Source organism: Conger conger, chromosome 5 (genome assembly GCF_963514075.1).
Source record: "Conger conger chromosome 5, fConCon1.1, whole genome shotgun sequence".
NCBI lineage: Eukaryota > Metazoa > Chordata > Actinopteri > Anguilliformes > Congridae > Conger > Conger conger.
In genome coordinates, this window is record NC_083764.1 from 35,601,792 (window position 1) to 35,618,346 (window position 16,555).

Here is a 16,555-nt window from a genome sequence, read left to right on the forward strand (position 1 = left end):
TAAACATTACAATATTCATTATTCCTTTATTTTACACACATACTGAAAGTAAGAGGACTTCACTCCAGTGCTGTTTGCTACAGCTGCAAGCGATAAACGTAATGTCATGTCAGGCTTAGGCAGGCCCCTTTCTAGCCTGATGCAGATCTCTATTCAATGCTATAACCTTTACTCCAACCTGCCCCACTTGTCCCCATCCAGATGTACGGGCATCATCCATGTGGACCTAGTGAAGGGTGTCTCTGTGCTCGAGGTAAAGCCCCAGGTGGACGGAAGCCATGGTGACCTTCCAGGAGCCCCAAGTCTCCAGGTCCATGCCGCTGCCCTTTACCATCCAGCCGCCGCAGTCGCCGGCCCTCCGGCGGAAGCAGCTGATGTGGCAGAATGCGGTCAAGAACATCATCAGCCAGAAGGAGCAGACGCGATGTGCCGGCGTGGAGCCCGTCCGCAAAATCCTCATAACCGATGCCTACATCGATGAAATCAACCGCCAGATCCGCAGCAAGGCCTCGAGGGACGGGGGCTACTGCAAGAGGAGGCTGTCCATGGCACGAATCCACCCCAGCCATGAGCGCTCCTCTACCAGCACCCAGTGCAGCACTCACTACATCAGCGACTCCGACTTCTTTGTCAGCTGGGGCTCCACAGTCAAAGGCGTCTACCTGCCCACGCTGCAGCACACCTTCAAGTCACGTCACCTGGAGAAGCTCTACCAGCACTACTCTTCCCGGCAGCGGCGGACTTCCCTGGTCATCACCAACGCCCTCGACATATTCGCCAAGCTCCACATCATTCTCATATACCTGGTGGTGGCCCCGGAGGCAGCTGACTCGGTGCGGGGCTGGCTGACAGGGCTCTTCATGGCCCTGGGGATGGTTATGTGCCTTCTGGTGCTGACCTGCAAAAGGGTCATGTCACCGCGGTACCTGCGCTATGTAGGCGTGGCCAGCTGGCTCTCTCAGACGGTGCAGGTGCTGGGTGGACTGGCCTACGGACTCGAGAGGGACCAGTCCTGGTATGTCCTCTTCTCCCTCTTCACCACCTACACATTTCTCCCACTGCCTCTGCTCTGGTCCATCTGCGCAGGCTCTTTCACCTCCGCCTTGCACCTCCTGGTGGACACCATACGCAACTACGATGACCCGGCTCTGCTAAGAAAGGTGAGCGGCAGTACTTTTCATTCTTCCTATAGAGACACTTTTCATTTCGGCTGAAAGAGGATTTGCCCTCTTGAGGGCACATTCTGTCAGAAATGCCTATGCTTGCCATGAAGAATAACTGTCCCATATTCACATTCCAAGAATAATTGTCCAGATCATAAAATGGTCTCATTTTATATAGTATATGGCAAATGATTCCTTAAAAAAAATTATACTTGCATTTTTACTTGATTAAATTATAGACTGACAATGACAGAAGTGTTAGGGAAAGACAAACTTACATACAGTAAATGTTTTCAAGAAACTTATGGGGCCGCATGAGGTCAAAAGGTTTGGCAACCACTGGTGTAGTGCAGGGATTCCTAAATTGTGAGTGAGGCAGGTCATGAGAGGGCTTGAGGCATGTCATGATGTGTTATTTTTGTCATATGCATACATATTTCCAATGTCATGCACACATGGCATTCTATTTTGCGAAGGTTAGATTTTCAAACCCCATCTTCTGGTTCCCTTTCTTGGCTCAATTCCACCAGGCAAGGTCAATTGTGCACAGAATAGTATTTGAATCCGAAACAACCATACAACTGTTGAACTAATTTAGATGAGAATTGAATGTGTCCTTCTAGGTTGCTGAATTGTTCTGAAACATATTGCTAATTCAAACTCAAAATATTCCTAAATACTCTTTCCTCTACCATTAATTATTAGCCGCATTTGTCATAAACTATACTGACTATGCAAATACACACATAACACACACTTCCCCAACCTGCTGCAGGAACACACTGTCTCTGCTGGATTATCTTGGAACTGAGCTCTTGATTGAGCTGTGAACTGGATGCTGATCTGAGTAGGATGTTTTTTATCTATCTATTAACTTTATTATATTGATCTGTTCTTTCAGAAAGGATTTATGCAAATTAACTGTCAATATTAAGTACAGATTATTATTTACACTGAATGAAATCTGATTGATTAGACTTAAACCTCACTAAATCTAATTGAACCTTTCACTTTCAATGTGCTTTCAGGAGCACAGCTTGAAAACCCTCACAGACACTATAGTATATTCACCAAATATGTACAAGCAGTCAAGAATGTGACTTTAACTGTTTATATATCTTTGAATGCAAATGTATGCTAGCAATTATTGACAGAATTCAAAATAATTAGAGCTACAAGTAGCCAGGCCTGATTCTGAAAAGGTCCTCTGAGGTGTTGGCATCCAATCGCTTTTGCTCTCTCATTTAATGAAACTCATAGAAGTTGTCAAGTCACTGAGCAAAAGTAGCAGTAGTGCTAAACTAATATTTTGTTATTTAACTGATGCATTTTATCCAAAGCGACTTACAGTTGATTAGACTAAGCAGGGGACAATCCCGCGGGAGCAATGCGGGGATCTTAGTGGCTACATTGGGGCTTGAACCACCAGCCTTCCGGGGCCCAGTCATGTACCTTAGCCACTAGGCTACAGGCTGCCCCCCTTAGACTACAGTGAATATCCAGATGATGGGCTTCACTGATCTGCCTGTGTGCCTCAGGTGTTGGCGAAGGGACTCCTGTACATGGGCATGAACACGGCGGGGCTGTTCATCCATTACCTGTCGGATCGCGCCCAGAGGCAGGCCTTCCTGGAGACTCGGCGCTGCATCGAGGGTCGGGTGAAGCTGGAGAGGGAAAACCAGAGACAGGTCAGGTGCTTCCCTGCTCCCACTCAACATGGTTTGACCAACTCAAGCTACTAGCCGGTAATTTCAAGCCGGTCATAGCTGGATTTTACACAAGGGTTGCGTTTCACCCAGAGAGATGTGACTTCTTTGCTTTCCACTTCGCACTGTTTTTGTGTTCTAGCCAGCTTCAATAATTTCATGTTTATTCTGGGCACTTGGAGAATTTTCGCTGCCATTGTTGTTCGGGCGTGCTTAGATTCATTGGTGACCACAGAGTATGTAAAAGTCGAACACTTAAAATGTGTTATTTCTTTAAACACTTTAAATAGAAATGAATTTGAAATCAGAATTCCTCTTGCTCAGACATGGATTCATCCTGTTCACACTCAAAACTTATAACCTTATGTCTTAGGAGACATTACTTACTCAACCAATGAGATTAGTTTATTGGTTAAATTGGCACCTTGTTTTGGATTTATTTCTCCTTTATTTAACCAGGTGATTCCCACTGAGATGGTTATCTCTTTTGCAAGGGAGCCCTGGCCAAGGGAGGAGCAAATAAATCTGCGTGCAAGCAGGCCAAAGTGTGCACACAGAGCTTTGAGTGCGAGCAGAGTAAATCTGTGCCAAGCATAAGGAATTCTGCTCTCAAATTAATTCATTGCTTGCTTGACTTTTGGCATTAAAGTAACATTATAGTCAGGTGAATGTACTGTCCAGGTGCATGCATGTGTGCTTGTGTGTGTCTGTGAGTATGTGAGTTTTTTGTTTTTGTTTGTTGAGGGGGTGAGTGTGTAAGTTTGTGTGTGAGAGATAGTATGTAGAAGAAATGAAGGGTTTCCATTCCTGTCTACAGGAGCGTTTAGTGCTGTCCATACTGCCCCGCTTCGTTGCCTTGGAAATGATTGCAGACATGAATGCTTTCGATGATGAGCTTCTACCCCAGCAGTTCCACAAGGTCTACATTCACCAGTACAAAGATGTGAGGTGAGACTGCATGAAGGACAACTTATTGTGTTAAATCTTTTCTAGCACTGAAATAACCATGCGCACGATAATACCCAGAGTATGATAAGTGTAATGGTCTGTTTGTCAAGCTTCTTATATGATAGAAAATCACAAAATAAAATAGACATGAACTACCCCACTCTTGTGTAATAGGTTACGAATGAATCTGACACAGATCTGAAGTTATGTTGGCTATAACTTACTCCCATGATTAACATCAGCAGTACAGATAGGTTGAGCTAAGTGTGGTACATTTTTCTTTTAAACAGCATCCTCTTTGCTGACATCAAGGGCTTCACCATGCTGTCCATGAGCCTGTCTGCACAGGAGTTGGTGCGCACACTCAACGAGCTCTTTGGCCGCTTTGACCATCTGGCTGAGGTGAGTGAAATCTGGGCAGCAGGTTATGGATGCCCACGGCTGATTAAACATTCATTCATTCATTCATTATCCTAACCCGCTGAACAGGGTCGCCGGGGGGCTGGAGCCTATCCCAGCATACATTGGGCGAAAGGCAGGAATACACCCTGGACAGGTCGCCAGTCCATCGCAGGGCACACACACCATTCACTCACACACTCATACCCATGGGCAATTTAGACTCTCAAATCAGCCTAACCTGCATGTCTTTGGACTGTGGGAGGAAACCAGAGTACCCGGAGGAAACCCCCATGAACACGGGGAGAACATGCAAACTCCACATAACCGGGATTCGAACCCAGGACCTCCTTGCTGTGAGGCGGCAGTGCTACCCACTGCACCATCCGTGCCGCCTCTGCTGATTAAACAGGGAAATAATTTTTAGTTGCAAAGTGCATGTGTAAAAAATTACATTACATTACAGGCATTTAGCAGATGCTCTTATCCAGAGCAACGTACAACAACGTGCAGATCGAACACAGGGACAAATGTAATGAGGACCCTAGAGGACAGTATGGTCATCTAGCATGACCATATAGATACAATTGGAACCCTTGAAGAATACATCAACTTACAAACTAGCATACCATGGTTGCCAGCTAGAATACCCTGAGTACAACAATACTTATATATATAGGTGCCATTATAATCTATGGCATATATACATCCGATGCCTTCGTTTATAGAAAAGATAAAAGCCTTTAAAGACAAGCTGAAATGGAAGTTAGAGCGCTAGCTTCCATAATATGACGTATACACTCGATATGCAATATGACATATACATAAACGCTGTACCAAAACTGAGACGGGTGCGTGGGGATTGGACTCAAAACAATGGGTAGATAAAGTCCTGTCAGGGCTTTATTTGGGACGAATCCCAGGAGAGTGGTCAAAACAAGCAAAGTCCATACACGTAGATCCAGCCAAACAAACAGTAAACAAACAAAAAGCACAGTGCCGAGGGAAGAGACAAACTCATAGTCGGTAGACGTGCAGGGAGGTCCGGTAGCAGGAGAGCTGTCAGCGAGGCAGAAGTACAGGCGGACGGCAGGCAGGGTCCTAGTCGAAGGCGAAGCAGAAGTCGAAACCATAAAACAAACAGCGAGGCAAAGGTACAAAAACGGTAGGCGAAGACGTGGTCAAAAACAAACGATGGTCAACAAAACAGAAATCAATAATCAATGGTCAGTAAAACAGGCTTGGATCGTAACGTGTAATCAATAACAGTAAATGCTCAAGCGTTGCGTTGATAACAAGAGGCAGACTATTTCGCGGAGAACAGTAGCGCGACTGGGATATAAATGCAGGTGTAGACAGGTGTAGACAATTAGTTTAGAGAGCAGCAAGGAAATTAAAAACAGGTGCGATAGATGACAAGTTTAACAAGGTAATTAGTAGTCGTTAGTAATAAACTATCCTGCCCTAGCATTAGTAAATTAGTAAATGACATGCACGAGAAACGTAAGGTAACATGAACACATGATTAGTTTGTTAGTTCTACCCAATCCTGATCTAGCGTTAGTAGTTTTAGTAAATAGACAAATGGAAACAATTAGGGTGTGAATGACAAAGAGAGAGAGAGAAAAGGCGGAAGGCAAGGTTTGTGGAAAGACATGTAAAAGTGTATGTTTAAACAGTAACCAGTCTACGTAACAATAAACATAAATAAAAACATAACACAAAACGAAACTAAGACGATAACCACTCAACATAACAAGGTAATATAATCGTAACGAAACATAACTAGACATGACGAGAAAATAAATCGTAACAAGAAGTAAACTAAACAACATGATGAACCTAGACTAACATAATACATGATAAGACAATACGAGACTAAGACAAAATTAATAAACATAAAACATGGCAAAAAAGACCTGAAACGTGACAGGACCCCCCCCTTAACGACTGACTCCTGGCGGTCCTTTGAATTTGTCAGGGTGGTCACGATGGAAGTCCTTGATCAACGTTTTATCTAGGATGAGACTGGGAGCTACCCAGGAACGCTCCTCAGGGCCATAGCCCTCCCAGTCAACCAGATATTGTACACCACGGCCCCTTTTACGAATGTTCAACAGTTTTTTCACAGTAAATGCAGGGTGGTTATCAATGATGCGAGGGGGAGGGGGTGGGGGATCGGGGGGACAAAGGGGGTGAGAGGATACAGGCTTAATACATGAAACGTGGAATGTGGGGTGAATCTTAAGTGAAGCAGGGAGTGACAGTTTGACAGAGGATGGGTTAACAATGCTGTGGATCTTAAAGGGGCCAATGAAGCGGGGTTGCAGTTTGTGAGATGTGGCTTGGAGGGGAATGTCCTTAGTGGACAACCAAACGGAGTCACCTGGTTTGCAGGCTGGAGCTGGAGTGCGGTGGCGATCAGCGAAACGCCGATTACGGTCTGCCGTGCGTAAAAGCGCGGCCTTGGCGGCCCTCCAAATCTTGGCACATCGTTTCATGTGGGTGGCGAGGAAGGGAACAGCGATCTCGGCTTCTTGGTTGGGGAACAACAGAGGTTGGTAGCCAAGAGAGATCTCGAAGGGAGACTTTCCGGTGGCGGCGCAGGGCAGGGTGTTGTGCGCATACTCAACCCGGGTGAGCATCTTGCTCCATGAAGTCGGATTCTGGGCTGAGACACAACGAAGTGCGGCTCCCAAATCCTGGTTGGCCCTCTCGGTTTGCCCATTGGACTGGGGGTGATAGCCAGATGAGAGGCTGGCCGTGGCACCGAGGGCCAGGCAGAAAGCTTTCCACACTTGAGAAATGAATTGTGGGCCCCGGTCAGATACAATGTCTGAGGGGATTCCATGGATGCGGAACACTTCTTTTATTAATACGTCCGTGGTCTCTTGAGAGGTGGGTAATCCAGGTAGGGGGATGAAGTGGGCTGCTTTACTAAAGCGATCCACCATGGTGAGGATGGTGGTGTTACCTTCGGAAGGTGGAAGTCCGGTGACAAATGTGGCTTCAGGGTCGGCTGGGCACGGGAAGAGGTTGGAGCAGACCAGCAGGGGCTTGGTGGGAGGCCTTGCTTCTGGCACAGGTGGTACATGCCTTGATGAAGCGCCTGGTGTCAGGGATCATGGAGCTCCACCAGAACTTCCGCTTAAGCACCGCCAAGGTGCGGGTAAAGCCGGGATGGCAGGATAAGAGGGACGAATGAGCCCATTGGAGCACCTGTGTCCGAGCAGCTGATGGAACATAGAGGCGTATTCCTGGGTTGGACCTGGGATCGGGTTCCTCCCGTAGAGCCCTCTGGATAACTGCCTCGATCTTCCAGGTTACGGATGCGACAGTGCAGGAGCCCGGGAGGATGTTCTCAGGTGCCTCACGCTCAGGACAGGTGTCGAATTGTCGGGATAGGGCATCTGGCTTGATGTTCTTAGAACCTGGGCGGTAAGTGAGAGTGATATTGAACCTCCCGAAGAACAGTGCCCATCTGGCACTGCGAGGAGTTCTCGATTTCCCACGTCATAATTTCTTTCCGCTGGTGAGAGCTTCTTGGAGAAGAAAGCACATGGGTGTAACCGGTTGTCGGAGGCAGAGACTTGTGACAGCACGGCTCCCACCCCAGTGTCAGATGCATCGGTCTCCACAATAAACTGGCGAGTGGGATCGGGGTGCACCAGGATAGGGGCGGCAGAGAACAGTCTCTTAATTTTTACAAATGCCCCATCAGCTTTGGGGCCCCAACGGAATGGCATGGCAGTGGATGTGAGCTTGGTGAGGGGGGAGACAACTTGGCTGTATGATCTTACGAATCTGCGGTAAAAGTTGGCGAATCCCAAGAAGCGTTGAAGTTGTTTCCGGGTGGAAGGCGTAGGCCAGTCAGTGACTGAATCTTCTTGGGATCCGCTCTGATCTGTCCCTTCTCCAGAATAAAGCCAAGGAACTCGACCGTGTCGGTGTGGAAGACACACTTCTCCGCCTTGACAACCAATTTGTTCTCCAAAAGTCTCTGGAGAACTTGCCTGACGTGAATCTCATGTTCCTTGGCATTGGTGGAGTAAATTAGAATGTCGTCCAGGTAAACAAATACGTGTCGGCCCAGTAAGTCCCGAAGAACATCATTGACTAACGCCTGGAACACAGCAGGTGCGTTAGTGAGGCCGAATGGCATGACGGTACTCAAAGTGTCCAAGGGGGTATTGAAGGCGGTTTTCCACTCATCACCTTCTCGGATACGAACCAGGTGGTAGACATTGCGTAGGTCTAGCTTGGTGAAGATCGTGGCATCCTGTAGAGGGTGAAAGGCAGAGTCCATCAATGGCAGAGGGTATTTGTTTTTTATTGTAATGTTGTTTAGCTCTCTGAAGTCAATACAGGGACGCAATGAGCCATCCTTCTTCTGCACGAAGAAGAATCCAGCGCCCACAGGTGAGGATGATGGGCGAATCAGTCCATTGGCTAGGCAGTCCCGGATGTAATTCTCCATGGCCTCCCTTTCAGGTCTGGAGACTTTGTATAGAAGGCTTGAGGGGAGTGTGGAACATGGCGCAGGCGTAGGGTCGATGAGGGGGAAGCGTCTGTGCCTGTGTCTTGGATAAGACCGTGCCAAGGTCATGGTAAGGGGTGGGCACTTTCTCCAGGGAGGGCTTGGGGATTTGTGGTGGGTTGGGTGCACCCTCTGCTGGTGCAGGAGCGGATCGTAGGCAGGATTGGTGACACTCACGACTCCAGTCAATGGTGGGGTTGTGTCTCTGGAGCCAGGGTAATCCCAAAATGAGCTGGTCGCTAGGAGACCGGATGACCCGGAACTGAATCATCTTGTGGTGGTTTCCAGAAATGATCAGCTGAATGTGTTTGGTGATGTGGGTCATGCGGCAGAACGTCTTTCCGTCCAATGACCGAGCATTCTCGGGGTGGGGTTGTGGGAGGGTGGGAATGTCCAATTCCATGACCATCACTTCGTCTATGAGGTTCGCGTCAGCTCCAGAATCCACCAACGCGTTAACCTGGATTGCTCTGTCGGGAAGCATCAACATGGCCGTAAGCGTGGAGCGATGGTCGTTCCTGGCAGCCCCCTCATATCTGTTGAGCACTTTCACCTCAACAGATGAGGCAGAGTTCTTGGACCGGAGGGTGCACCGAACTTGGGTGTGTCCCAGCTTCCCACAATAGAAGCAGGAACCGGTTGCTCTCCGACGTGTCCGTTCCTCAGGCGATACTTTCATGCCTGCACGGGAAAGGTCTCCTTCGGCTAGCTTCTCCTCCGGTCGGGGACTTAACCCTCGCCTAGGGTAAGCCTGGGTGGATGGGACCTGTCTCTCAGTCCGGCGTTGTCTGGCACGGTTGTCCAAACGGATGGCGGCACGGACGAGTGGGTTGAACTGACTGATGGGTTTGAGACGTGCCAACTCGTCCTGGAGTGCCTCACTCAGGCTGGACAGGAACAGGTTTGCCAGAGCCGCATCATTCCAGTTGGTGGCTGCCGCGAGAGTGCGGAAGTCAATGGAATGGTCCACCGCAGTCTTCCTGCCTTGGCGAAGGGCGATCAGGTGTTGAGATGGCTCTTGGTCACTGGAGGCATGCTGGAAGACCTTGCGGATCTCCTCGGCAAACTCCGGGTACCGGAGAGGGAATGAACCCCCGGACCACACAGCTGTCGCCCAGTCCAAGGCTCTCCCCTTTAGTAATCCCATCACGTAGCCAATCCGGCGGTCATCGCTGTTGTAGGTCTGAGGTTGCTGCTGGAACACGAAGTCGCTCTGGAGCAGGAACGTGTTGCATCTCTCAGGTTCTCCGCCGAACCTCTCCGGGGGGGGTTGTTGTGGCTCCCGGAATTGCCAGGTTCCCATGGGGTTGGAAGGTGGAGGTGCAGGCGGGTTGGCAGGTTCTTCCAGTGGGTGTGGCTGAACCGCAATGGCGAGGCTCCTCATCTCCGCACACAGCTCTCGAATCTTCAGACGAAGTTCGGAGATTCCTTGAGAGTGCTGCTGTACGATGGCGCCTTGTTCCTGGAGGGCGTAGAACATGGCGGTTGAGTCAGCCGGGTCCATGTTGGCGAAATTGTTCTGAGACGGATGTGTGGGGATTGGACCCAAAATGCACGACTCAGAAACAATGGGTAGATAAAGTCCCGTCAGGGCTTTATTCAGGACGAATCCCAGGAGAGTGGTCAAAACAAGCAAAGTCCATACAGTAGTAGATCCAGCCGAACAAACAGTAAACAAACAAAAAGCACGGTGCCGAGGGAAGAGACAAACTTGTAGTCGGTAGACGTGCAGGGAGGTCCGGTAGCAGGAGAGCTGTCAGCGAGGCAGAAGTACAGGCGGACGGCAGGCAGGGTCCTAGTCGAAGGCGAAGCAGAAGTCGAAACCATAAAACAAACAGCGAGGCAAAGGTACAAAAACGGTAGGCGAAAACGTGGTCAAAAACAAACGATGGTCAACAAAACAGAAATCAATAATCAATGGTCGTTAAAACAGGCTTGGATCGTAACGTGTAATCAATAACAGTAAATGCTCAAGAGTTGCGTTGATAACAAGAGGCAGACAATTTCGCGGAGAACTGTAGCGCGACTGGGATATAAATGCAGGTGTAGACAGGTGTAGATAATTAGTTTAGAGAGCAGCAAGGAAATGAAAAACAGGTGCGATAGATGACAAGTTTAACAAGGTAATTAGTAGTCGTTAGTAATAAACCTATCCTGCCCTAGCATTAGTAAATTAGTAAATGACATGCACGAGAAACGTAAGGTAACATGAACACATGATTAGTTTGTTAGTTCTACCCAATCCTGATCTAGCGTTAGTAGTTTTAGTAAATAGACAAATGGAAACAATTAGGGTGTGAATGACAGAAAGAGAGAGAGAGAAAAGGCGGAACGCAAGGTTTGCGGAAAGACATGTAAAAGTGTATGTTTAAACAGTAACCAGTCTACGTAACAATAAACATAAATCAAAACATAACACAAAACAAAACTAAGATGATAACCACTCAACATAACAAGGTAATATAATCGTAACGAAACATAACTAGACATGACGAGAAAATAAATCGTAACAAGAAGTAAACTAAACAACATGACGAACCTAGACTAACATAATACATGATAAGACAATACGAGACTAAGACAAAATGAATAAACATAAAACATGGCAAAACAGACCTGAAACGTGACAAAAACATTGTTCAGCTGTACAATAATTCAGGCTCATTGGTTAAAAAAATTGGTTCTAATTGCCACAGCCAATGGTGTTTCAACATGAGCGCATTCACAGAGAAGGGGGAAGGATAAACAGCGTTATGGTTTGAGGGTGTTTGTTGCAGCAATTCCTCTCTTGAACGTTAGGAGACCAAAATTACCTATAGTACCTTAAATTCATTTCAAAAGGAACACTAAAAATGCACTTGACCTACGCTGCTCTCGATGTGTCAGCAACCCAATCCCATGTTGCACTACACTGTGTGCCCACAGGAGCACCACTGCATGAGGATTAAGATCCTGGGGGACTGCTACTACTGCGTGTCTGGCGTGCCCGAGCCCCAGCGGGCCCACGCCCGCTGCTGTGTGGAGATGGGGCTGGCAATGATCAGCACCATACGGTCAGTTTTGCATCTACCCACTAACTCCCTCCTCTCCTTCCACATGGTTACTTCCACCCTCTAACCTACGGCTTCCCAAACTGTGGGTGATTTGAGGATCGGGTCCTCAAATTTTTTAAAGAATTTAAATATATATATATATTTAAAAAATTCTTTGCAGACAAAGATTTGAGGACCCGATCCTCAAATCACCCACAGTTTTATATATATAGACGGTAACCCCTCGCCGTAAGGCTGACATAAGACTGTCATACACATTACATAAAACTGTCTTACTTTTATTGTTAAATTTTATGACAGATGTTACTGTCAAATTTACAGATAAAAGTATGACAGTTTTATATCATTTGACATAACCTGACATCTGTTTTGCCATATTGTGACACCTGTTATGTCATGTGTATGACAGTGTTATGTAAGCCTCATGGCAAGGGGTTCCAGTAAAGTGTTCCCTGCCGAAAATCACGAGAATCCATCTATAATAAAGCAATGAGGCATGATATATTGTCACAGCTAAAGGGTGTCGTGAGGCATGCAGTGTGTGTGTGGGTGCTATGTTGGGGCTGTGTAAATTCAAGGCGCAACTGTCAAACTGGTTACTCACTGCGAATTAGGGCATGTCACCTCATATTATAGAGCCTAGATATGTTTTCTGCCTGGATTTTTCTGCTTTATTAGCTGTGATGGCTGTACTGTATAAGATGCTGTCATTGCAGACATTGTAATGATCTTGCTTTTTAATGATCTTATGTCATTTTGGTCAAGGTGTTTATCAAAGGCAGGGGCTCCAATGGTGGCCACTCCCTGGCCTGCACTGCAAACAGGGCTGTCTGTTTTTAGTCCTATAATAATCAAGCAGAAAATGTTAGCTTGTTTTAAGTTACTGTTCTTGATATGAGTCAAACTGTCTTACCTCATTGGCAATACTTTTTGTCTTATTTTAAGTAAAATAAATAAGATCTGAAGTCTCAATATGCATACAAGAAGACTTATTTTTTAGTTTTTGCAGTGTGCCTGTCTAACTGCCCTGCTCCTTCTGCCAGGTATGTGAGGAAACAGCTGAACCACGAGATGGACATGCGTATCGGGATCCACTCGGGATCTGTCCTGTGTGGGGTGCTGGGGCTGCAGAAGTGGCAGTTCGACGTGTGGTCCTGGGACGTGGGCATCGCCAACATGCTGGAAGCTGGGGGGATCCCTGGGTGAGTGTTTGCAGGATTACCCATTATTCAGACATCATGTCCTGCATTCACAAAAATGAGGCTCGTAGAAGGGGCTATTTACTGATGCCGAAGGTGCCTTCATGACAGATCCTATTTATCTATCTGTCGAGGAATAATTCAGTTCTATGCAGACTTCTATCGTGGTCAAGCTTTATTACATTTTTATACAAGTTTTTCACTCATCTTTATACAGACACAGGCAAGTAGAAAAAAATTCTCAGGTTTGTATTATCTTTTCCTGATTTTTCTCACATACAGTATGGTATAGTTTTGTTGTAAACTCCACCATGTATTTATGGGAGTGAAAACTTGTGCTCTCCTCCCATGCGTGCAGTGCGAGTTGCTTTTTAAAATTATCTTTTTATTTTCTCTTTGCAAATAACACCAGTACAAAAAACATAAAAAATCCCCTTCACTTACTTGAATGATTATTTCGATAGCAACTAAGCTTGCATGTAGTGTGAAGATCCTGGAATTCCATTAGAGGAAACAAATTAAACCTGCAGCTTGGCAAACTTGCTGGTGCCTCATTGACTGGCAGGGATCGTGGGTGCATGATCAGGCACTGATATCCCAGCCAACTGAAACACTCTCATCCGGTTAACTTCTCATCAGAGCCAATTATGTGCTGTCCTGGGAGATGCTGGACACAATCTTCACTGGCACAGCTCAGATTCAGTAACAGACCGTGGGGCCCATCAAACCACCTAGCAGCGCCTCAGCTTTACATTTGTAAAACTGAAAGTTTATGGGGAGGTAAAGCAGATGCTCCGCTGTCATTTCCGGTATACTGCTAAGTGCTATGCTAGCGCATTTCATCATAGACGGCAACAGCGACAACTTCAAAACAAGCAAATTAAGCATTATTAAATTGTTCTGCAACCAAGAAAATTACAAGGCTCCGTATCTTCAGCAAATGATCGGCATGCTTTTTTTTCTTCTTTTTTTTAATAGCGTAGTTATGTGCGAACGTCAGGTTTGTGTCCCAAATGTAACAACAAAGATGACGTTACCTACCCTTGGCTGGCCAGTCTCATGTCCTGGGTGTGCCCAACGACAGTACTGTGCCAACACATGTTCTGTCCTTCGTCATGATTATTCATAAACCATAAAATCACACTACAAACTCCAATTACCCACTGGAACTTTCTATAGATATGGAGTAGAGTGGATAAAGGATAACCTCACCTCCTGGTTAGTCTATACTGTAACTTTACCGTCACCAAGAAATTACTGCATTATTTTCATTTGACTTCCATTTTAGGAGGCTGATTTGACGTGCTATGGTAAAAAAACATTTTTTTAGGAAAATGCAATAGAGTCATAAATTTGTATGTCCTGCTTTTAGCAGGCAGTTGCAATTATAATTGAGGATGGGAAAAACTATTCAAAACCATACATAAAGTACGCAAGCAACCCATAATGAAACGTATCCACCAATATATATCGGGCTCCAGAATTATTGGCACCCTTGATAAAAATGAAGAAAAAAGGCTATGTTATGATATGTTATGTTATGTTCAAACATAGGAAAATATGAAAATGATATACTTTTATTTCAGTAAATTTACAAGTTCTACAAGTAATTTATTTTTCCTGAAAACCATAGGTTTTCTGAAAACCATTATTGCCATCCATAACAATTATTGTATTTTATAGTGTGCTGAATAAGCATGATATAATGAAATACAAAAAAACAAAACAAAAGAATACAAGATTACTGAGTAAGGGGGTGTAAAATATAAGTCAATCAAGTATTTTAGTATTTTATTGCCTTACTTTTTTTATTTTTATGAATGCCAATGAGGTGGTTTAACTCATTTCAAGATTTGCCAGTGTGGTAAGACAATTTCACTAGTCCAGGAAAACTAATAATTCCTACTTGAGACAAAAACATTTTTTTAATCTCATTACAAGACAACCTTTTAGCACTGAACTTACTGAGCTGATAACCCGTTCAGAGTCATGATGTTCGCTGCTCTGGGCCTGTGCCACACAGACGGATCCACATTTCTCGGGCCACCCTGGACTGTCTGGAGGGCAACTTCAAAACAGAGGACGGGCGCGGCCGCGAGCGCAACGAGTTCCTGCGCAAGTATGACATCGACACCTTCCTGATCTGCCCCACGGAGAAGGACGGAGGCGACGAGGAGCCCGCCAAGGCCCAGCGTCGCTGTAGCAAGGCCTGGAGTGCCGAGCTGCCCTTCAGCACCATCATCGACATGAACTCTGTGAGTTCCTGCCCCTGAGCTAGTGGGCCTCCACCCTGCCTGTCGTGGCGGCTATTGTTGTTTCCATGATATATTTTATTTACTCCAGAAGCGCAATTATTTGTATGGCTGGTTGTTTGTCACAGAAGTCTTTCCTCATTCCTTTTCCCTGTTTTTAGTATTTTAGCAATGCCAGTTGGGCATGCTCTGTTTCTAACAATGTTCTGTTAAAGGCAAAAGGTATGTATTTCTGTAATGGACAAAAGCGATTAAAAGCAGCATATCAATGCATTCAGCCTACTTATATTGTTTATGAGCGGCAACGATTTATTTAAACTTGTTACTGTCACTATTGAGCTATGGTTTCAGTCATTTCCCACTGCTTTGCATGACATGTTGGTTAATTTAATATTAAATAATATTCTAAATATTTTCTGTGACAAATACCCAGCCATAATCATTGTTTTGCTGCAGTCATGAATTAATATAAATCTGTTGAAATAGTGTGATTTTTGTTGCAAATATTATTTCAGTGCAAACTTATTTCAAGACTTCTCTGTTTCTGTTTAGCTTGTGCTTCAGTTTACGTCGGATCCAAATTTCACGCACAATCAACCATCATTAAGTGCGTGAACTTTAGTCAATTCAACGGAATATATAATCAGCCACACTTATAATATTTCCGCCTTTTATTTGCGTGATCCACCCAAATTTGGAAAAATTCCAAAGTTTATAAACAAGACATACTCATGTTAGAAAGACAACATCACATGACACAAGCACAAACAGTGCAAATAAAAGCTCACAAAAACACTAAAATGTTATATCTCCTGCCAGAAGGCAGTCCTGAAAAACAGGTAATGCTAGCTTTTGAAACAGCTGGTAGCTGGTTGACCAGTTCAGGCCAGCTCCCAGCTTGACATGGTTTGACCAGCTCAAGCTATGTTTTGACCAGCTTGACCAGCTCAATCTTCAAGTATAGCTGGATTTTACAGCAGGGAGTAACTGAAACTCCCTCTGCAGGGCGTGGTCAGGGCCAACCAATATGGCATAAGCCTTCCTCAGGACCTGCCAATTATAAAGGTTGACATTAGTGTCGTCAGTGTAGCACCGATATTAACAGGGCTCATTATCTTTAAAAAGTACTGTCATTGTTGTACCTTTTATGAAATGGCATCTACTTGTGGTTGGAAGCACAACTTGTTGTAATGCCTGGTACCCAGATATTTATCATTTCCAACCAGTGAATGATTGTGTGCATGGGTGCAGACTTCCTAAAGTCAATAGCCATGGCTTTGGTCTTAAACACATTCAAC

General features: G+C 45.6%; 1 protein-coding gene across 1 annotated transcript in view; it reads left to right on the top strand.

Moving 5' to 3' along the window:
• The first annotated feature begins 278 nt into the window (after positions 1-278).
• LOC133128458 (adenylate cyclase type 8-like) overlaps positions 279-16,555 on the top strand; it is a 28,157-nt gene continuing 11,880 nt past the window's right edge. The window contains exons 1-7 of the mRNA XM_061241988.1: positions 279-1,160; positions 2,702-2,851; positions 3,687-3,817; positions 4,108-4,219; positions 11,679-11,806; positions 12,850-13,008; positions 15,029-15,260. Coding sequence (XP_061097972.1) covers positions 279-1,160; positions 2,702-2,851; positions 3,687-3,817; positions 4,108-4,219; positions 11,679-11,806; positions 12,850-13,008; positions 15,029-15,260 — 1,794 coding nt within the window. The remainder of the gene's footprint in view (positions 1,161-2,701; positions 2,852-3,686; positions 3,818-4,107; positions 4,220-11,678; positions 11,807-12,849; positions 13,009-15,028; positions 15,261-16,555) is intronic.